The sequence below is a fragment of the Gigantopelta aegis genome, chromosome 9, assembly GCF_016097555.1.
Source record: "Gigantopelta aegis isolate Gae_Host chromosome 9, Gae_host_genome, whole genome shotgun sequence".
Lineage (NCBI taxonomy): Eukaryota > Metazoa > Mollusca > Gastropoda > Neomphalida > Peltospiridae > Gigantopelta > Gigantopelta aegis.
This window is the reverse complement of record NC_054707.1, coordinates 74,674,209-74,697,713: the sequence shown is the minus strand read 5'-3', so window position 1 is coordinate 74,697,713 and position 23,505 is coordinate 74,674,209. Positions and strand designations below refer to the sequence as shown.

The 23,505-nt window shown below is 37.1% G+C and overlaps 1 protein-coding gene across 2 annotated transcripts in view; it reads right to left on the bottom strand.

Annotated features, from left to right (window-relative positions):
* LOC121380979 (oxysterol-binding protein-related protein 8-like) overlaps window positions 1-23,505 on the bottom strand; it is a 144,039-nt gene that overhangs the window by 39,935 nt on the left and 80,599 nt on the right. For both annotated transcript variants that reach the window (XM_041510038.1, XM_041510039.1), the window contains 3 exons: window positions 9,117-9,214; window positions 3,208-3,270; window positions 1,814-2,002 (listed from right to left, as the gene is read on the bottom strand). In XM_041510038.1, the coding sequence (XP_041365972.1) occupies window positions 1,814-2,002; window positions 3,208-3,270; window positions 9,117-9,214 (350 nt within the window). The remainder of the gene's footprint in view (window positions 1-1,813; window positions 2,003-3,207; window positions 3,271-9,116; window positions 9,215-23,505) is intronic.

The following is a 23,505-nucleotide window of genomic DNA, read 5'->3' as shown; positions in this document are numbered from 1 at the left end:
GGGAGCCTGAGTGAGCAAACACTTGCCTTTCTTGTGAAGACTGTGTTGTCGCGTTTTAAAATCACATTTAGTTTGAGGTATTATAAGACGACACTTGTTATGATAAAAATCAATACAGTGTCATGTGCTACACATCACCGCGAATCTTGTTTCATACCTATTTTGAGACTTAATTGTTTTTCGAAGTCGCCTATTGTGTCCTTATTATGAGACAAACAGGAATGGACGGAGGCGTATTTTACAAACGGAATGAGAGTAGAAACTGAAACTCGTGCAAATTAGCAACAACAGATTACTGGTAAAGCCAGAGACATTAAGTTGACAAAGCATTACACTAACACTACATCAATCAACCTATCGTAAACAGAGCCTCCACATGTTTTCTCATTATACCTCTCCAAGGCTTCCCCTATTTACCAACTAATCAAGTAGACAAATTTGATAGCTTAATGTCTTAATAGTGTTTTTCTTGTTTTCCTTTTTCTTCTTCTTAAAGTGAAGAGACCCTAGCTTCAGCCCTTGAAAGTGGATACTAAGTTTGGTTAATTAATGTACAAGCCTGTAAAACATTTGGATACGGTTACAATAGAGTAAAAACAAGAGTCTGTGACACTGAAAGTGGATACTAAGTTTGGTTAATTAATGTACAAGCCTGTAAAACATTTGGATACGGTTACAATAGAGTAAAAACAAGAGTCAGTGACATTGAAATGGGGAAATATCCCTAAAAACAGACTAAAGCTTGTCTACATAACTGCTACTTCTCAGAGGTACATGTGTTTTTAAAAATATAAAAATTTATTTTGTCATATTAGAATTTATATTAGAAGCACCAGGATGACCAGGAACTGTTTGGATATACGGAAATGGAAAAATCTAAACAATAAAATCTACCTAATATCTGATTGAAATGATCAAAAACAGCTCTAATAGTAGAAAATACTGGACTGCATGGTGTGTTTAAAAACTAGGATCTGTCACTTTAATGGTCATTGTGATGGTAACTGCCCATTATATTGTTCATTAAAGGGTTACCAACATGGTCTGGTTTGCATAACATTTGTGTAAACAAATGGTGGAAGAAAACAAAAACCAATTAGATGATCTCTATTCCATGTACGGTGACTACCATTACAACAATAGCTATATACATGTATATACATGTAGGAAGAGACTTAAAAGTGCAATCAGAAATATATTTTTAATATTAAAACAGTTTGAATGTCATTCCATGATTTGCCAGTAATTGATTTATGATAGTTGATACAGGTATTTAGGGCACACACAAAAACTGATTAATATATTTGAAGCACTAAGCATGGGAACCATGCATGCATATACCCAGTACACAACTAAACAAGAATTTCATGAAATTAAATGTCTCACCTCCCATCAATTGATTTCATTAATAAAGATATAATTTGTGATCGAACATTCTGGATTAATTTAGTTTATAAAAAAAACACACAAAAAAAACCAACACATTAATTTTATAAATTTTAACAAGCAATGCAACTATAAACCAATCTTCAGTATTTTAATTAATGAAAAATGGATCTACATGTATATGTGTAAAAACTTAACACTGAGCTAAACGTAAAAGTTGATAGTCATGACCTCTATCAGAAAAAGAATACATATCTCTCATCTTTTACCATTGTCAAAGCAAGACAAAAATAACTATGTCACTTGGATATTACATTAAGACAAACGACGAGGACTTGTCTATAATGAAAACACACAAATTTATTCACAATTATAGATATGTTTGTGATTTCCATTAGATTGCAGTTTTAGATTCTTTTTCTCTTACCTTTTGTTTTTCATTCTTGTAAAGCACCAAGAGACCCGGTTTTAGGACACACCACAATTTGGTCCAGCTTTTGAGTGTTCCTCGGATTTTCAACCAATCGGCAAGCACAATGACTGAAGGGTCTTTGAGTGTGCTCAAGAGTTCTTGTGCAGCAAGTTTCTTTTGTGTTCTGTAACTTTTCTTCAGAGCCTTTGGAGAAAATGTTTAAATTCTAAAAATATCTTCATATACAGAATATTGTGATTTGCTTTATTTTTGAGACCTTAAATTTGTGTTTTTTCAACAACAAAAACCCCACCCACATTTCATTGGTTATTTAATTTTGTGAAATAAAAAGGTTGTACAGTGAAACCCCTCTAAACCGGACACCCTTGGGACCAAGACAAACGTCTGGTTTTAAGAGGAATCCGGTTTAGAGAGTTTACGTTTTGTCCTGGTTTTCAAAAAGGGATTTTGTAAAACATCCGGTTTTGAGGAAATTCCGGTTTACTGAATGTCCAGTCTTGAGACGTTTCACTGTATAATATTATATGTACCTATATTATATTTTCGTTGTGTTCTTAAATTTGTTGACTACACTAGTCCACAAAATTACAAAAAGGTTCACAGTATGTAAATGCAACTAACTATTAATTCTATAAATATCAAATTTCTATTCTTAAAGTATAAACTTTTCTTGTTTATACATTGAATTCATATGTATAATAATAACAATGTAATGGGATCTGTTTTAATATCTGTCTTATGGGTTAATGTCCAATGGGCAGTAATGAACTGGTTGACTAATTTCCAATGAGCTATTATCTGTTTGTTTAATGTCCAATGGCTAATGTCAAATGGGTTGTTGTCCTATATGGTTCAAAGTCCAGGGAGCTACAGTCCACTGGGCTAATTAATGTTCAGTAGACTGTTGCTTGGTTAGTCAAAATCCAATGGGCCACTGTCTGGCTGGCTACTGCCCAAGCCATACTGTTTGGTGGGGTTATTTCATCAGCTATTCAGGGTTTCTGCCAGAGGTAAAATGGATATGGCACCATACCCAAATTTGTATTTTTTAAGTTGACCTTTTAACAAAATTAATTACTCTTATCATCACTGTATGCTTTTCTTAACCCTAACACTAAATCTAACCCATTTTCTTTATGGGGGAGGCCCCCCATACCCCCTATTCATTCAGCACACACATTATAAATATTCTGTTCATAGCGCCATCCCCAAATATTTATTTCTGGCAGAAACACTGCTATTGTGACATCTAATTTCATAATGAAATGAGTTAGTAGCAATACTAGTAACATTGTTTCTGTGGGACATTGTAGGCACTCACTAAATATTGCTGTCTACTGTGGATAAGTATGATGCTAGCCTAGAAGACACGATGTACAACCCATTACCTTGAGTGATTCCCGTTTTGACATCTTGTTGCAAGCCTCAGAATTGGACAGAAGACTGTCTGACTACAAAAGAAATTTAAATAACAAAATGCAGATAATAATAATGTCTGTTTTGTTCAACGACACCACTAAGAACACATTGATTTATTAATTATCGACTGCTGGATGTCAACCATGTGGTGCTTTGGACATACAGTCTGTTAATTATCATTAGTAGCAAGGGATCTTTCAAATGTTCCATCCAACATGCAGGTTAGAACATACCATGGCCTTTTCAGATACTACTACTAATAATAATAACTAGAGTAGACATTGTCCAATTTGTGGGGTGGGTGGGTGGGTGGGTTGGGGGTATTCCTGGCAGTGGTGCATTACAGATACTAACAGGCTAATAACAACCATGTATTCAAGACAAGGTATTACTATATGTACATGCACATGTTTGTGTGTCATATAACAAGGATGCTATAGTACATACACATAATATAGTATATGATTTTATTTTGATCAAGGGTTAACATGCAGTCTACATACAAATAAGAATGGTTAAATTTAAAAAAAAAAAAGTGTTGTGTATACATGCACAAGTATATTTCTCCATTCCACCTCTCAACATGCTCCTCAGAAATAAAAAAAAAGAAAGAAAGAAAGAAAAGAAGGTCCCACCATAATATATAAATGTATGCTACAACGTGTTGAGGAATTGTTAAATAAGCATTCCTTGTCCTTCTCGGAGTTGGTATGTTCTAAAAACATAATAATTTCTGTTCATTTAGAACATGGTTATGTGCCAGTTCATCAGTTTGACACGAATAGTCTATAGAGTTTTTTTGTAAGCACTTTATCATAAACAGGATATATTACATACATAAGTGTACATTTATGAAATGTTCATGAGCAATACGATCAAAGTTAAAGTTTGTTTTGTTTAATGACACCAGTAGAGCACATTGATTTATTAATCACCGGCTTCAATATGATCAAAGTCACATTTTAGAGTTCTAAAAAATATTGATTTGAAAGATTTAAACAAAATGGTTAATATTCACTGCACATAAAGGATATTTAACTGTATTTATGTTATACGAGACATAATGCTTTTGTTCATTCTAGGTTTAAACAATAACACCATCATGATGGGATATTTTAAACTTTAATTTTGTGGACATTATAAAATTGATAATTATTTCCTGAAAATGAATACGTTTTTCAACAATGCAGGCTAGCAGAAATAACGTTTTAATTAATTGTTTTACTAGTAAAGAACATAACAGTTTAATTTGTTTCACAAATACACAATTAACACAGGCTGTTGATAAGATTAGACAGTGAAACAAAATCTCCATTTCATCAAAATATCACTGATTATTTTGCCCGTGGACTCTTTATATACGTGTACATGTACTAACCATGAAACACCAGATGGAACAAAATACATATCAATCTATCATACCTATAACTAATAAATTACATACTGCTTTTAACTGCAATTTGACCATGTAAAACAATATCTACAAAATATATCTAATGGTAATTATTAACACAGTAGCAATGATAGAGATTAATCTAAAATGTATATGGCATACATGCACCTTCTCACTTCAGATTTACTGTCATTTGTTCCATGTATATAAAAACATCAATCTAGTCAACTCCTACATATAAAAACTAAATATAGCGCTGTAACAGGTGGCTGATACCAGTACAGACACAAACACAAGCGTGAGATCAGCAATAATATTGTACAAACACAAATATCATGTACAAACTCAATAAGATTGCTTTATGCTACTGCTACAGCATTTCTTGTGCTTATACCCACATCAGTTACTTTTATTGAAATAAAATATGGTTCTTTTCAAATTATATTATATTAGTAAATTATTCATTCAATTGAACCAGTCTGTAAAGTTAAAAAAAAAAAAAAGTAAAGGGGAAAAAAAGTTACTTGATCAATTTTTTATTTTTTATAAAAGATTTTTAGTTAAAATATGTTAAATTTAATCTGTTCAAATGTTGTGGGTTTTTTTATTTCGTTCTTAGTTTTCATGGTGCGGCATCTAGCTCAGTCGGTAGAGGAATCGCCTGAGGAGCATGGATCTTAGGATTGAGCCCACTCAGTGGATCTTAGGATTGAGCCCACTCAGTGGATCTTAGGATTGAGCCCACTCAGTGGAGTGGTGCGGCATCTAGCTCAGTCGGTAGAGGACTCGCCTGAGGAGCATGGATCTTAGGATTGAGCCCACTCAGTGGAGTGGTGCAGCATCTAGCTCAGTCGGTAGAGGACTCGACTGAGGAGCATGGATCTTAGGAATGAGCCCACTCAGTGGAGTGGTGCGGCATCTAGCTCAGTCGGTAGAGGACTCGACTGAGGAGCATGGATCTTAGGATTGAGCCCACTCAGTGGAGTGGTGCGGCATCTAGCTCAGTCGGTAGAGGACTCGACTGAGGAGCATGGATCTTAGGATTGAGCCCACTCAGTGGAGAGGTGCGGCATCTAGCTCAGTCGGTAGAGGACTCGACTGAGGAGCATGGATCTTAGGATTGAGCCCACTCAGTGGAGTGGTGCGGCATCTAGCTCAGTCGGTAGAGGACTCGCCTGAGGAGCATGGATCTTAGGATTGAGCCCACTCAGTGGAGTGGTGCGGCATCTAGCTCAGTCGGTAGAGGACTCGACTGAGGAGCATGGATCTTAGGATTGAGCCCACTCAGTGGAGTAGTGCGGCATCTAGCTCAGTCGGTAGAGGACTCGCCTGAGGAGCATGGATCTTAGGATTGAGCCCACTCAGTGGAGTAGTGCGGCATCTAGCTCAGTCGGTAGAGGACTCGACTGAGGAGCATGGATCTTAGGATTGAGCCCACTCAGTGGAGTGGTGCGGCATCTAGCTCAGTCGGTAGAGGACTCGCCTGAGGAAAATGGATCTTAGGAATGAGCCCACTCAGTGGAGTGGGGCGGGACGTAGCCCAGTGGTAAAGTGTGCAGTCAGTCTGAGATCTAGTTCTCATTCCAGGCAGTGCACCACGACTGGTATATCAAAGGGTGTGGTATGTACTACCCTGTCTGTGGGATGGTGCATATAAAAGATCCCTTGCTGCTAATCGAAAAGCTCTAGTAGTCCATGAAGTGGCGACAGCGGGTTGCCTCTCAATATCTGTGTGTTCCTTAACCATATATCTGACGCCATATAACCGTAAATAAAATGTGTTGAGTGCATTGTTAAATAAAACATTTCCTTCCTTCACTCAGTGGACTCATTCTCTGATTGAAAAAAACAACAACAAAACTTAAGGCTAGTGGGAAAATGCAGGAGTTTTTCTCTTAGATTATATGTCAGAATTATCAACATCATATGTTTGACATCCAAAAGCTGATGATTAATATATATCAATGTGCTCTACTAGTGTCAAGTGGGATGGTGCATACAAAAGATCCCTGACTGCTAATCGAAAAGAGTAGCCCATGAAGTGGCGACAGCAGGTTTCCTCTCTCAATATCTGTGTGGTCCTTAACCATATGTCTGACGCCATATAACCGTAAAATAAAATGTGTTGAGTGCGTCATTAAATAAAACATTTCTTTCTTTTTTTACTAGTATCAATAAACAAAATATACTTAAACTTCTTCTTTTTCATTGCTGTCCCCTGCCCATATAATTATGGCTGCAATTGTTATCAAGTTGCTATACGTGTACATGTAATTATATATATATAGTATAACCAATGCCCACTAATGTACCAATGCAATTTTGGCATTATATTGAGTTGGCGGTATAGTGAGGGTGCCTTGGGTTTACTAGCAAACATACATGTATTTTGTTTGAAGTTGCTAAATGTCAACAGAATGACATGTTTTAAATAAAACTAACAGACAGTAACAAAAATTAAATAAAATAAAAATAAAAACAACCAGGTAAGAAATTATTAAATATTTTATGTATTTATAAACATGGTAAGTCAGAAAAAAAAGTAAAGTTTGTTTTATTTAACGACGCCACTGGAGCACATTGATTTTTTATCTTATCATCGGCTATTGGACGTCAAACATATGGTCATTCTGACACTGTGTTTTAGAGGAAACCCGCTGTCGCCACATAGGCTACTCTTTTTACGACAGGCAGCAAGGGACCTTTTATTTGCGCTTCCCACAGACAGGATAGCACAAACCATAGCCTTTGTTGAACCAGTTATGGATCACTGGTCGGTGCAAGTAGTTTACACCTACCCATTGAGCCTTGCGGAGCACTCACTCAGGGTTTGGAGTCGGTATCTGGATTAAAAATCCCATGCCTCGACTGGGATCCGAACCTAGTACCTACCAGCCTGTAGACCGATGGCCTGCCACGACGCCACCGAGGCCGGTGGCAAGTCAGAATGTTGATTCCATTCTACAAAACAAAAATGTTACGTTTTAATAGCATTCCGGCCACTATATACATGGCCACTGAAGGAATGGGCTCCGGTTTAGTGTGTCTCTTCTTCCTGGTCATGGGCAATGCATGGCCACTGAAGGAATGGGCTCCGGTTTAGTGTCGTCTCTTCTTCCTTGTTATGGGCACTGCATGGTTACTGAAGGAATGGGCTCCAGTTTAGTGTCGTCTCTTCTTCCTGGTGACGGGCACTGCATGGCCACTGAAGGAATGGGCTCCAGTTTAGTGTGTCTCTTCTTCCTGGTCACGGGCACTGCATGGCCACTGAAGGAATTGGCTCCAGTTTAGTGTTGGTCTCTTCTTCCTGGTCATCACACGTTTTGTCACAAGTTATCTTGACACCAATGAGATCATGTAATGCTGTCATTTCATTGGCTGGTGCTTCAAACAAATCTGCGTGAGGCTCTCGAGGAACAACCCCTGTATGAATCCAATAGTTTTTGATGGTCCCAGGCTTGTTTCACCAAATGAATGCCGTCACTCAGTGGTAACTGGTGATCATTATCAGACCTGAAGTAATTAGTCCATGAATGAAATAACGAATCGAATGCACCTATATGTCACGTGATCATCAGACTGTCGTTTGTTCCTGAACCACGAGCGCTAATTGGACCTGAATACTGCGGCTACCCAAAGCACTTGTTGCTAATTGCCACTCAATAACACAAAGCACAATCACTGTATACTACCAGTGGTCACTGGTGTTAGATTTTCACCAAACAGGTTATTTAAAGCACTGTGATGGACTTCTGCCCACACTGTAGGTGGTATTATCCAGGGATTATAATGACTAAAATGTTGTGCACCATCCCACAGACAGGATATCACATACCATAACCGTTGATATACTAGTGGTGGTGCACTTTACCACTGGGTTACGTCCTGCCATTGGGATGATCCTAAATACTTGGGATATATGGAAATGGATGTTATAAACAATAAAATCTAATGTTTGATTGCAGTTATCAAAAACAGTTCTATAATAGTGAAAAATATGCCGTAGTGTTTAAAAACTAGGGTCTGTCACTTTTAAGTATCACAATATGTATCGGATTATAACTCAAGGATCGAGATAGGTATTGTTGTTTTATGTATTGTGTAAATGGAGATACATGTACATGTGTGTATATAAGTGGCCGTGTTTTAGCATTGGTTTTGGGTTTTTTTAATTCTGATCAGCCTTTGAGCATACTGAACAGTATGGACTGGATTTACATGGAGCTTAATTTCCAATGTTAGATCCATGCACAGCATCTAAGGCCATGCACCACCTATACATTTCTTTCAAAGGCCAGGATATACATGACAATATACAAGATCAAAAATAATATTTACCTCTTTCAAACAATTGCCATATGGTCTCTCTCTTCACCTAGTTGCATATGTAAACAATATGACAGTTGTTGAAGTACATGCAAGACAACATTGTTCAAACAGAAAACAATAACATGCTAGGTGGGACTGACCTCCCTGTATACTTACTAAGGTCCGTACATTCTGCACACTGTGTTCACTGGGGGACTGGGCTGTGCTGGGGGATGACATGCTTTCAGACTCTGCCACATCTCCGTCAAAGTGACCTGACAACAAAACAAAAACAATTTAAACAAATGGCAGAGTTTTGGGTTGGTTTTCTTTTCTTTTCTAATACCGTATATAAATAATAAATGTTTATATATTTGCACAATTTGTATGTATCAACAAAGTTCATTAATGATACATGTATGTGTATTGTGTATCTCTGTCAAAATACAATAAAGCTGACCATGCAGCCACAGGTAGCCAGTTATAAGGCTTCCAGCCTTTGTCTTCAATTGCCTGTGGTGTGACAAGTGTGATTAAATGATGAATTAAATATGTTCTACAATACCAAGTGTCCCCTGTTATTGTTTTGTCTCAGTATCTATCAAAGAAAGAAATATTTTATTTAACGATGCACTCAACACATTTTATTTACGGTCATATGGCTTCAGACATATGGTTAAGGACCACACAGATTTTGAGAGGAAACCCGCTGTCGCCACTACATGGGCTACTCTTTCCGATTAGCAGCAAGGGATCTTTTATTTGCGCTTCCCACAGGCAGGATAGCACAAACCATTGCCTTTGTTGAACCAGTTATGGATCACTGGTCGGTACAGTGGTTTACACCTACCCATTGAGCCTTGCGGAGCACTCTCTCAGGGTTTGGAGTCAGTATCTGGATTAAAAATCCCATGCCTCGACTGGGATACGAACCCAGTACCTACCAGCCTGTAGACCGATGGCCTAACCACGACGCCGGTCAGTATCTATCATTTCAATCATAAATTGCTTTTCTTTTTTCTTTCTGTTTTTTTTGGAGGGGGTGAGACCAGTGGTAAAGTGCTCGCTTGATGTGTGTTCGTTTGAATGCAAATTCGGCAATTTCAAAATGTTTAATCTTGAACACTGGTAACTGTTGCTGACATGACCAAATCAACTACAAGGTACATGTATGGGATGTCCATTTTATTGTTTTCTTGCTCAGATTGTACATGTAATGTCATCATTACAGGTACCTGTAAGCTATAGTACATCAGATGTCATGCACAGAGAAAATTACTACATGTATATTAAGGCATATATGTGTTAGAACCATCACCTATTTATTAGTATTTCTTCCTGTATATAAATGAATACATACATGTACTCTAATAAGCACACAGTCAAGAGGAAAGGAAAGGAATATTTGTTTAATGATACCTCAGCACTATTTAAAAATTATATGGCTGTTTGGTGTCTAACATATGGTTATTTCTACACCTGGCCCCATATTTTTACAAAGCTATCTTGACATTATGGTATTATAAAACCACTGGGAGGCTATGACGTCACTCCAGTACATCACATAGCCCCCAATGGTTTCACAATATCGTAGTACTAAATTAGCTTTAAAATTAAGGACCCAGGTCTCGACAGTGAGTGAGGAAACCTGTTGCTACCACCTAGGCTAATCCAACGAGGGGGAAATTATATTTCAAAATCTCAGTTCCCTTGATCTTTATGAACATGTAGGCAACCAGTTGTTTGGTTATGTGGATTATCTTCAGGGGACCAACAGATTTTCTCAATGAAACCAACAGGAAAATGTAGCAGGTGTCAGAATTACCAAATGTTTGACTTTCAATAGCTGATGATAAATTAATCATTGTGCTCTAATAGTGTTGTCAAACAAAAGTTCAACTCTTAAGATAGTCGACTGCTGCAGACAGGTTATGTTTTACTACAATTAGATGTGTTGACAGAATAGCAGTGTGCATGGATGGAAAGCAGGAAAGAAATGTTTTATTTAATGACACACTCAACATTTTATTTACGGTTATTAGGCATCAGACATATGGTTAAGGACCACACAGATACTGAGAAAGGAAACCCGCTGTCGCCACTTCATGGGCTACTCTTTTCAATTAGCAGCAAGGGATCTTTTATATGCACCATCCCACAGACAGGACAGTACATACCACGGCCTTTGTGACACCAGTTGTGGAGCATTGGTTGGAACGAGAAATACATGTAGCCCAATGGGTCCACAGACAGGGAATGATCCTAGACAGACCGTTCATCAAGCGAATGCTTTACCACTGGGCTACATCCCGCCCCTTTCATGGATAGGGTGGCTGCTTGGACAAGTCTGACTACTGGTATCTGTATATCACAAGGCCACATGTTTTCAAACATCATTAATAATAGCAGCTTGAAGTTCACTATCTATTCAAGGTTATTAATTGTTACACATTACCTGTTGTTTGAAGAGAAATACTTTATACATACAAATAATATACTCACTCATCCAGACACACTTATTCATGGATGCAGTCACATTTGCACACACAAATATATCATTGATTATATAGCCATCAAAACAAATCTTGTATTCATGGCATTGTACACAATGTCTACCCTATAATGGAAATTACTCAGATAAACACAATGTACATGCACATGCAAGTCAAAGGTCAAAGTTATGTTTGGTTTGGGAGTATATATATCTACATACCGTAGTATTGCAAAAAAATAATTATAATAAAAAATAATAATGTGTTCAACACCTTCTTTATTATTTAAGAAATGCTTCACTTACTCCCACTCATATCTTATAGGGTAAGTAATACATCACTCACCTACAATTATCTTAAAGGCTAATGAATACACCAAACACAGTTACGACATCAGGTGTAGAGGTAACAGAACAAGGAATAGATCTGTACCACAATTAATTAAATTCCATCGAATTAAATGTCTTGCCTACCATAACATAAAAAAAATGGTTTACTGTGATAACCATCCATAGATGCAACTATAAACCAATAAACCAAGTTTAACTGAACTCGGACGTATAGTTTGTAAAAAGGTTATCTAAAAGTGAAACTTTAACATTAAACTTTAATGCAAAGTTGATGCTGTCACCACTGCTGCTGCTGGAAAAAAAATATCTATATCTCGTCTTTTAACTTCATAGAGAGAAAACAAAATGTTACTAATATTTTGTGAAAATCCTCAATCCATATGGCATTACATAAAACGTTTACTGCTTGGTATCTTAATTACAACTGGTATCGCAATCATACATTAGGTACTTTGCAGAAACAAGTTGTATAACATGTGGCCAGGTAAAAAGTATGATCTTTCATATATATGTGAATATATATAATAAGACTCATTTGCTAGTCTGGCCTTGGGTAACACAGTGACTTGTCTTATCAGACACGTCACAGGTCTGTGAATTTGATGGAAACAGTCCTTTCCAGTAGTGTCTCAAGGGTAACACAGTGACTTGTCTTATCAGACACGTCACAGGTCTGTGAATTTGATGGAAACAGTCCTTTCCAGTAGTGTCTCAAGGGTAACATCACAGAATTGAAAGTCTGTCAGCCAACATCATGTACATTACCGAATATCATGTAATCTAATCCACCATTACAATGATTGCTTAAGATAACTGGCGAGCGGGATATAGCTCAAGCGGTAGCGTGTCCGTCTGTAAAGCTGTTGGTCATCGGATCGATCCTTCTCAGTAGACCCATTTGGGCTATTTTCCGTTCCAACCAGTGGTCCACAACTGGTTCATCAAAGGTCGTGGTATGTGCTGTCCTGTCTGTGGCAAAATACATATAAAAGACCGCTTGCTCCTTATCGGAAATAGTAGCCTATGTGGAGGCAGCAGGTTTCCTCTAAAAAAATATGTTACAATGACCATATGTTTGTCGTCCAATAGCCGATGATAAGATAAAAATCAATGTGCTCTTGAGGTGTCATTAAATAAAACAAACTTTACTGTTTTTTTAAGATGACCGGTTTAGATCCATCACAAGACCTGGATATGTTATTCTCTGTTTAATTATTGGTTAATTCAAATTGTGGCTGTGTTTGATTGCAGTACCTGAGGATATACCTTTGTGTATTTCATTTCATTTCAACTTATTTTCATGCTTATATCCAATTACGATTCAAGCACACTATCCGGGCACACACACCTCAGCTATCTGAACTGTCTGTTCAGAGCAGTGGGTTAGTTGTTAGTGAAAGAGAAGAGGGTGTAGTGGTGTTACACCTACACATTAAGTCATTAAAATTCGCTCTGGCTGCGAACCCAGTACCTACCAGCCTTATGTTCGAGGCCGGTCTTTTTTGTTTGCTCAATACAAGCCCAATACTGCAGTAAACAATTAAGACAGAATGGGAGGGATAGATATTTTTGGTCACTTCCACAATAATTAAAATTACATTGGTACCTTTGTCAATAAAATATTCAATCTTAAGAACAGTTTGACCATTTCGCTAAAAGGTGTATTCAAAAGTGAGATCATCCAGTGGGAAAATGACTATTGTTGAAGAGTTATGTGTATATATATATATATACTTATTAACTATTTCATTTGTCTGAAGGGAATATTGTATGGTTGTGACACATTACAATGTTGCAAAAACATGTATTATCATGTTTATGTTACTTTTGAAGAACACATTCATGGTTCTTAAAATAATATATGCTTCTTTGAAATCAATGGTATCCAAAATGGGTTCCCATGACCTTTTTTCACATAACTGAAAAATAAAAAAAAGTTTCCAATAGGTTCTAATGATAAAGTTAAAAGTTTTGTTTAACGGCATTAGCGCACAGTGATTTATGTATCTGCAATTGGATGTCAAACATTTGTTAAGTTCAACATATAGTCTCAGAGAGGAAACCTGCTACATTTTCCCATTAGTAGCAGGTTTTTTTTTATGTATGCACCATCCCAGACAATACAGCACATACCACAGACTTTGATATACCAGTCATAGTTCACGGGCTGGAATGAGTAATAGCACGATCAGCCTACCAGTGAGGATTGATCCTACACCAACCACGCATCTGACGAGTGCTTTACCACTGGACTACGTCCCACCCCTTCTGAAGATCAAACGTTTTGTTTAATGACATCACTGGAGCACATCGACTATTGGATGTCAAACATTTGGTAATTCTGACTCGTAATCATCAAAGGAAACCCACTACATTGTTTCTAATGCAGCAAAGGATTTTATATGCACCTTCCCACAGACACGAAAACACATACCACAGCCTTTGTCCAGTTGTGGTGCACTGGTTGGAACAAGAAAAAATCTGAAGATCAATGCACATAATTGAAAAAGTGAAGCCTGATCAGAGTTTAAGGCTTGTAAGTGCTGGGGTTAACATCCCAGAACTGGCTCCAACTCTGTGTACATGTATGTAAGTCTTTACAGCTCAGTTGGGAGGTGTAAGGCCACCACCACAACAACGTCACCACACAGTCCTTGACAGCACCTGCAATGGGTATGCCCTGGACAGTGTGCTAAAAACTTAGTGGATATACATGTACAAGTCCAAAACTAAATTAAAATGAAAAAGTCAAGTATGACTGGAATCATTTAGCAACAGACTACAAAGAGAAATTAGCATGGCAAATGCTAATCTACAATAACTATTCCATTTGTTTGGCTACGTCTGCTGCATGAAGTGTCTACTATGAATGTCCACTCCTACTCCTACCTGTATTTCCATCATCCAAAAACAGTTCAAAATAATATTTTTAAAAATCAAACTGTTCGAGATTCATAGACTGGTAAATGTTAATAGGTTTTATTGCTTGCCCTTCCAAATAAAATTCTGAAAACTGTTTCCCTCTGTCTTTCTGTCTCTTGATCTCTCTGTTTATCTGTCAATTCATTCATGTACAAAAGGTGATTGATAGGTTTGTGGCCTAAGGTAGAAGGAGTCAGTTTTAGAAAATCAAATAGTCATTTTTCAACGTAGTCCCCTCCTACATTAACCCACTTAGTCCAGCGGTCATGGACCAGACGGATCCTTTCTGTGTAGAAGACGCCATTTTGGGCCCTCAGACAGTGGTCCACAGCATTCATAACATCATCAACTGTGGCAAAATGATGACCACCGAGCTTCTTTTTAATTTTCAAGAAGAGGTAGTAGTCAGAGGGAGCCAAAACCGGAGAATAGGATGGGTGTTTGACAAGTTTGAATCCACATTTCTGGATAGCAGCCATGGCCACTGTGGACATGTGTACCGGAGCACTGTCCTGGTGGAACAGCACTCCTCTTGTCAGCTTTCTACGCCATATCTGTTTGATTTTCACCCGTAGCTGTTTCAGAAGATCAGCATAGTAGGCCCCGGTGATAGTGTGACCCTTGTCTAGGTAGTCCACCAACAGCACTCCTTCTGCATCCCAAAAAATGGAGGCCATCACCATCACAGTCTTGGCTTTCTTGAGAGGCGGAGAACCTGGGTGTTTCTACTGCTTCGATTGTTGCTTCATCTCTGGTTGGAAGTGATGGACCCAGGTCTCATCCATAGTCACAAATCGCCAAAGAAAACTGTTGGGATCCGCCTAAAAAATGGCAAGATTTTTCCTTGACATGTTGAGCCGAGTCCATTTCAGATCAGGTCCAAGGAGCTTTGGGACCCAACATGCTGACACCTTGGACATTTGAAGTTCGTTGTGGATGACTGCATGGACGCGTTCCTGGGAGATACCCAACTCAGTGGCAATGTAACGCTCCGTTACTCGTCTGTCTGCCATGATGATGTCATGAATCTTGGCAATGGTCTCCTGTCTGGTGACGGTGACGGTGACTGGCCTTCCCGGCCAGGGGTCATCTTCCAGACTCTCTCTGCCACGTTTGAATTCAGTAGCCCACTTCTTCACCATACTGTATGAAGGGGCATCCTACCCTAGTGTGACCACCATGTCTTCATGGATCTCCTTGGGTGTCAAGCCCTTGAGACCGAGGTAGGGGATGACCGCACGATGGCTGATGTTGTCCATATTATCAGAAACCACTGATGCTCAATGTTTAATTATCTCTAACAGAAAAACAACTCAAGTTAGTAAAGTTCTTCAAACATTCTGTGTAATCATTCAACAAGTTGAACTGCACTCAAATTCAGTGAAACATGTGCAGCTCATGTACTTTTGCCTTAGGCCATGAACTTATCAATCACCCCTCGTACATATAGATACACAATTTAAATATAACTGGAATGTTCCACTCAACATATATAATGTACCATACACATTTTAACTATCAGCTACAGTGAACATAATAATGGCCATGACAGCCATTTTTGAAAAACTAGTAAATATAAATAGTATTTACAAGCTGACACATCTTTTTTTCTTCTTCTTTTAAAAGTCTGGACAAGAATTCTCCTTCTTTTTTCTATGGCCTTAAACAGCTATGAGAAGTTAATAGGTTTATTTTAGAAACTGTTCTAAGTTAGTTATCATTCTATAACATGTTTCCAAGAACAACAAAAATCATTTTAACATAAATAATTTACATATTAATAACATTTTCATGCTTAGATTATGTTTGTATATACATATACATATACATATACATTGTAAATATATACATATACATACACATAGCTTCTAGAATTATTTTTATAAAATCCTTACTTTACTTTGAGTTAATACACTTTTACTAAATAATAGTAATAATTAGATATGTCACCTAAAGACAGAGATAGAGCTTAAAAACACTAACACTGGGGGGGGGGGGGGGGGGGGGGGTTGGCAGAATATTCATATTTACAAAATAGACTTAACTACAACATTTGACAAATGTTTTTCACTAGCCGTCGGGCATGGCAATATTTAGTAGTTATTTACTAGCCCAATATTGAATATCACTAGCCATGGGAGTGGAGCTACCATAATCCCTGTGACATACATACATACACATGTATACATGTATATACAACATGTTTCTGGTTATCCTAATGTTTGTAGTATAGTCAATGTTAAACCTGTATTAAGAAATAGGAAAGATGTGTGGAGCTACATTTAACTACAGACACTCGGATGACCAGAAACACACTGGATGTACACACATTCATATTATAAACAAGAATATGTTTATAAATTATATGTATTTTTTGTCATTAAAGGCTTTAAATATTTAATAAACAAATGTTTACCGATACCCCCAGCAGAAAAAATACATCGGCAATTAGGTCCTTTAATAAACAGACAAAGAGGTACAAAAGCATATAAAAAGCATATATATATATATTGCATTTTCTGTTAATGAATGCTATAAGACCAATATTGATTACAAGAAGTATGAAAAAGCACTACATAGCATTTTGACTGTCACCAAACATAAAAACTTAATATTTGCAGTTTGTTACAGTCCAAACAAAGCTTGAACCTCAGAGAAGAAATATTAATAAAACCCCAGATGTGACACCACTCACGCAAGAAATAGTTATCATTTCTAGATAAAAATCAATGCGGAAAAAGTAGATTCAGAATTGTAGGTGAATGATCAAGTGCTCTTAAATAATTTTCCAAAAATATATAATTATTAGAATCTATAAAAATCTAAAATATCATTGTAAATGTTCAAAGTAAATTGAAAATATAAAATTTTGTAATTTTACAAAAATATAAAATTATCAGATCTATAAAATTCTAAAATAGCATTGCAAAATGACCAAAGTAAATTGTAAATATAAAACTCTGTAAATGTAAATGTCATAGTAATCATCATTTACCTAATGACCATTTCCGCTCCTTTTTCTTTTTATTCTTTTCATGACACGATTTTGATCGATTCAGCTTGATGCCTTTTGAAAATGGAGTCAGAAAGTGAGACATCTTGTGACACTGAAGCACGTGTCTTGGAAGACTGGATTCACTTGAACGTCAATGGCACAGTATGTTCCAGTAATCTCTAAACCATTCATTTCCAGAGTCACAATTCCACAATGGATAATGTCGCAGAGATCCACACCTAATACTTCCATTACTACATCACAGGCTAGTTAAATCAGACTGCCGCATCCACATTGTTTAAGTACCTGTAGACAATTGGCAATCACTGCATTTTATTGACAAACAATTGTTCCAGGGAAGAAAAGGCTCAGTCTTTGAAGGGCATTTGCTTTTACTATACTAGTGGTAGTTAATGTACGTTACATACCAGTTATGTGTTGGTCAAGTAATCAGCCTTAAAGATGCCATCTCTAAGTTGTATAATGGTAGATTCCCACCAAAATTATTTGTTAACTTTTACTTTAAAATGTACACCTTCAACTATATATCAATAAAAAAAAAGTACAACTAAATAATACAATTTACTTTAGGGCTTAACTTAAGAAATGAGTTGAGCCTGATTACAGAAACTATAAATCAGCAACTTTTGCAATAAAACAAAATTAAAAACAAAACATTATGCCTTCAACGGCCAGCAGTGACATTTACCCAGTGGAAAACTAACTGCCATCATATTGCAGCTACAGCAATTTCTGTCACACTATCATTAAATCTGAGCCTTGTTACTTGTAGAAAAAACAACAACAATTATTTGGAAAATCTTCAGTGGATGACCAACAGAATTGGGAGCATTAAGTTAAGGCAAAGAGCTCGTAACATTATGTCAAGTAGATGTTGTGAATAAGTTTGTTGTCTTTGTGCAACTTGTCTGTTTGTGATGGGCCTACCTACATGTAGCTGCTGGTCGACAGTCAACTTTCCAGATATTGTGGAATCTCCGATGTCATGATTTAATAAGACAGGAATGTAGTTGCACTGAATGCAACTGTTTACATGGGGTGCAAGCACATTACAATTTAGACATTTCGGAGTTATTTATGCAAAGATTATGACATTGTGTGGATTGAAGTTTCATTTATCAAAAATAAATGTAAACGTAGTTACGTATGGCATCATAACCTTGAGACAGCATCTTTAAGGCTGGTATGTGCTTGACTTACATTCTGGTACCAGCTCGATCTCACCCACAGTTTGAATGGCTCAGCGCAAAGGTGTGAGCTCATCACCAAACCAAATACTCTCTCTGTAGCTACTAGAAGATATGACATTATACTACTTGCATGCAGAACTTGCATATATTTTTTAGTGTGAAATTAATGTAAAATAACCCCAAACGAGCTTCTTGAGTATTTTATAGACTGAAAGAGTCTTATTTAAATACTTTCAAATAAAATAATATAATCTTTTCATCTTATGTACAGTACTAAGCAGTTTAATTAAACAAATTTCCATCAAAGGCTGAGGACATTTTACGTGTTTCAGTTTGTTTTTGTTGTTGCTGTTAAATATTATAAATACTGATTCATAGTCGAACAATTATTCACTAATAAAATACAGTTTACTAAATACTACCTATACACACATTCCAACACCATATGTATCACATGTATCTTAACAATATTTTAACACTGAAGGTTAACAACCACAATAGACAATCGTTGAACAATAGTTATGAAACATTATGAAGTTAATGATCCAACTTAATTGACTACATCCTTCCATCAATACATAAATTGATGTAATGGAGCACATCTTCCCATCAATACATATAAGCAGACATGATATGAGTAAACAGTTTACTTTTGAAAACCTTGTTGTTTAAATATATTAACTGATGAGCATCAAACAGTAAATGAAGAAACTTTTAAGACCTCTAGTAAAACTGATCCAGCTCATTCCAACCCCCCCCCCCCCCACACACACACACACTTCTTTAAAAAATATATATAATCCTTGAACTCTACATGTGTTTTACCATATATATACTACTCAAAAGAATTTAAGGGTCAGAAGATATTTTCGACATTATTTTCTGAATGTCAATTATATTAGCTAGACCATAATGTCACGCATGGTATTGTTCCATTTTGACGAAAGTGGGTCGAAGCAACCCATAAATGAATTAAAATCCACTGTCATTGACACTGTCGACTAGTTCTAATGGCGAAAACATGCTTACATTTGCACGTAAATTAGGGCGAAAGCGAAAGGTCTGCTAAGTGCCCATAACTTGCTTTTTCACAAAGCGCTTCATTTGCATGCTTTGCACGTGTATTCCATGTTCCCAATGCTGAATTTCCGTATAATTGGAGCTTGCGTTCGTGTACGGTGCACACTCCAAATTCGATAATGGTACGACTTCAACTGACTATCGAAGATCGAGGAAGGGCTATTGCTTGGCTTCAGGATGGCAATACGCAAAGAAATGTTGCTCTGAGACTTGGTGTCGGTCAGAGTGTCGTTGGCCGACTGTGGGCAACGGTACCAAGCAACGAATTCTGTTCGAAATCATCCACGTTCGGGAAGACCACGAATCACTACAAATAGAGAGGACCGCTACATCACCAATATGGCTCTACGTCAATGCACAACCACTGCACGCCGATTACGTGACAATCTGCGGACTGCGACTGGAACTCGAGTGTCTGATCAAACCATACGCAATCGTCTGAGAGCCAATAATCTATGCTGCCGTCGCCAGGCTGTTCGACCACCACTCCTACCACGTCACAGAATGGCCAGACGTCACTGGTGCACACTTCATCTGCGGTGGCAACGTGGAGTGGGGTCGAGTGATGTTCACTGATGAGTCCAGGTTTAGTCTCCAGTTCAACGACGGTCGGGTTCGTGTCTACAGACGTCCTGGGGAGTGCTTCGCTGATGTTAACGTTAGACAACGTCACCGGTTCGGTGGTGGCAGACAACAAGGTATCGCCAGGATGGATTGGCCAGCATATTCGCCTGACTTGGCCCCAATAGAGTACGCCTGGGACGAATTAGGCAGGAGAGTTCGGGATAACCATGCCCCTCCGGCCAACCTTCATGATCTGGGTCAACTTCTTATGGCAGAGTGGCAGGCTATTCCCCAAGAGTTCTTCAGACGTCTGATCAACAGCATGAGGCAACGATGTGTCGAGTGTATTCGCGCCAGGGGTGGATTCACACACTATTAAACGAATGTTCTAATGTGTAAAATCCATGTTTGACAACCTTCAACTTTGACAGCATGTCATGTGACTTTCTTGTATACAGCGACGTTTATTTGTGGTTTTTTGTAAATATGGAACAATAAATAAAAAAATTGGTGTAGTTTACATCATCAATCTAATACACTCTGAAAGTTATTTGGTTATAAATTTTTGACCCTTAAATTCTTTTGAGTAGTATATATATATTTTTAATGTCTTTTTAAATCACCTATTAAAGATTTTTTTAAAATATACAAGTAAACATTTCTTTTTATTGCAGATTTTGTTCTCTCTATATTGATACTAATATATACATGTAGGTGAAATAAAGGTATTAAAGTTTTTGGGGTTTTTTTTTAAATAACAACCAAACTCCAATTAAATGTGTTTTTTCTGCTTAGTGAGAAAAAGGAGGTCACCCATCAGATCAGTTATATTTTTTTAACTTGTCTGTCAGAATTTTCACTTGACTTTAAGATTAGTACTTTCTGCAGCCCTATCATATGAGGAGCACAAGAAACCAAGAGAACATACAAGTGAACACACAAACCACTGAAAGTCTAACAACACTCAAGATGCTGCCATCCACTTCAATATATCCAGTGTCAGATTACCAGTTCACCACAGATGGAAGCAAGACAATGTAAACACATCAGACCAGGTAGGTGACAATCTGTCACAGCCACATAAACACCACTTTTACTTCTCTATTGATGCTACTAGCTCAGAGTCATGCATTGACTAAATGTGTGCGCAGGACTCTATTACAACATAGACAATGCATAAGCTGTACAAATAGAATTCTGCTAGTGACAGCTATCAACACTGGACAAAGGTCTCCGACAGCTTTTACCAAACTAAGACAATGGCACTTCAGAAACCTATTAAGCCTGATGTGATTAAGCACACCTACGCTGGTTTGTATACAAAAACACTTTAATGCAATTAGGTATACTGTAACAGACATTTTGAGTTCTAGAGGTCTGTTTATAGAAAGAAAGAAAAAGAAGAAGAAAAACACAAATGTCATTATGGTTATGAACTGATGCATCAGACTACAAGATCCATTTCTGCAGCCATCACTGGCATCAGTGCTAAACTATGAGATTCATTTACATAGCAGACTGTTACCTTTTTCCATTGACATTTCGGAATATTAAACCCTCAGGAATTGCATTTTTACTCCAGTCAACAGTATGCCGACTGAAATCCCTGGATCACTATGATCTCAGCCTTAATGTTTCTTTGTTCATACTTGCACAAACAACCGAATTACATCTTGCTTCTCTGGTGATTCCAACAAATGCAGAATCGAAGTTAGAGTGATGTTGTACATGTAATTACATTCTCCTTTAAAATGTCATTGGAGTTTCAAGTATGACAGCAAAATGGTCAATTCATGGTCAAACGTTACATAATTGATCAATAAAATGAAAAGAAAAGAAGTCATCACATGGCTGATAAGTGTAAAAAAACTGTCAATTTTTAAATACTTGGTTACCATATATTGCTGTGTATTAGCCAACTCCTTGAATAAGCCGACCTCTTAGTTTGACCCTAAATATCTAGTACAAAATCATCGGCCTTGTGTATAAGCCAAAGTCATCATTTGTCCAGCTGTATGTTGTATTGATTTCAATAATACTGTCAACAAATAGACTTGTGCTTTTCTTGTTCATTATATTTGTTTTCCCTTTAATTATTACAAACACGGTAATCGCGATCGCAATCAATGCAGCAATGCTAACATTTACCATGCCGTGAAAAATAATTTAGAACTGATAAAGCATAACAGAAAAATAAATAATTCAAGCTGTAACAACATATCACTGCACACATTCACTGGACAGCAAAAAGTAAAATCACTGAGGCATGTTTAATCCCCCACCACACACACAAAAACAAAAGATCATGCGGTCTGTGAATGCAGTTCACTGTATATGGTATGGTCATATGACAATAGTGGGAGTAATTATTGTTCTGAAATTCATGTCATGTTTTTTCAGTCGGTAATGTTAATAATGAGCTTAATTTATTTATGGCATTACTTTACAGTTTAATGCACCCTCCCAACAAAACAATATTAGAAAGATAATATTTGTTAGAAGAAAAAACACCATTTTGTATCTTAAATTTGCTATATGAAAGACTGGTCCCAGCACAGATCAAACAAAGATGGCGGACAGTTAGAAAGAATACGTTTTTACCATTGAAATGACAATAAAACAAGTAATTTTTTATTATTATTCATCAAACTTATAATGCATTCAAGAACAAAAAACTGCATAATATTGCATGATGGGGTGTTTTATTTATACTGTGCACAAATTATTGTTACATAATCTGTGAAAGGCTAAGGGTCTGATCAAAATTTATAAATCACAGCTGGGAGTATTTGCGATCGGAATTTTATGCTCCAATTTGTTGCCGCCGTGTATAAGCCGACTCTTCTTTTGGAAAGTGTTTCTAGACTTCAAAAGTTGGCTAATACACGGCAATATACGGTAGCTTAAAACACTGCAGAGAATGTCAAGAGTAAAATGTATAAGTTTTCCTTA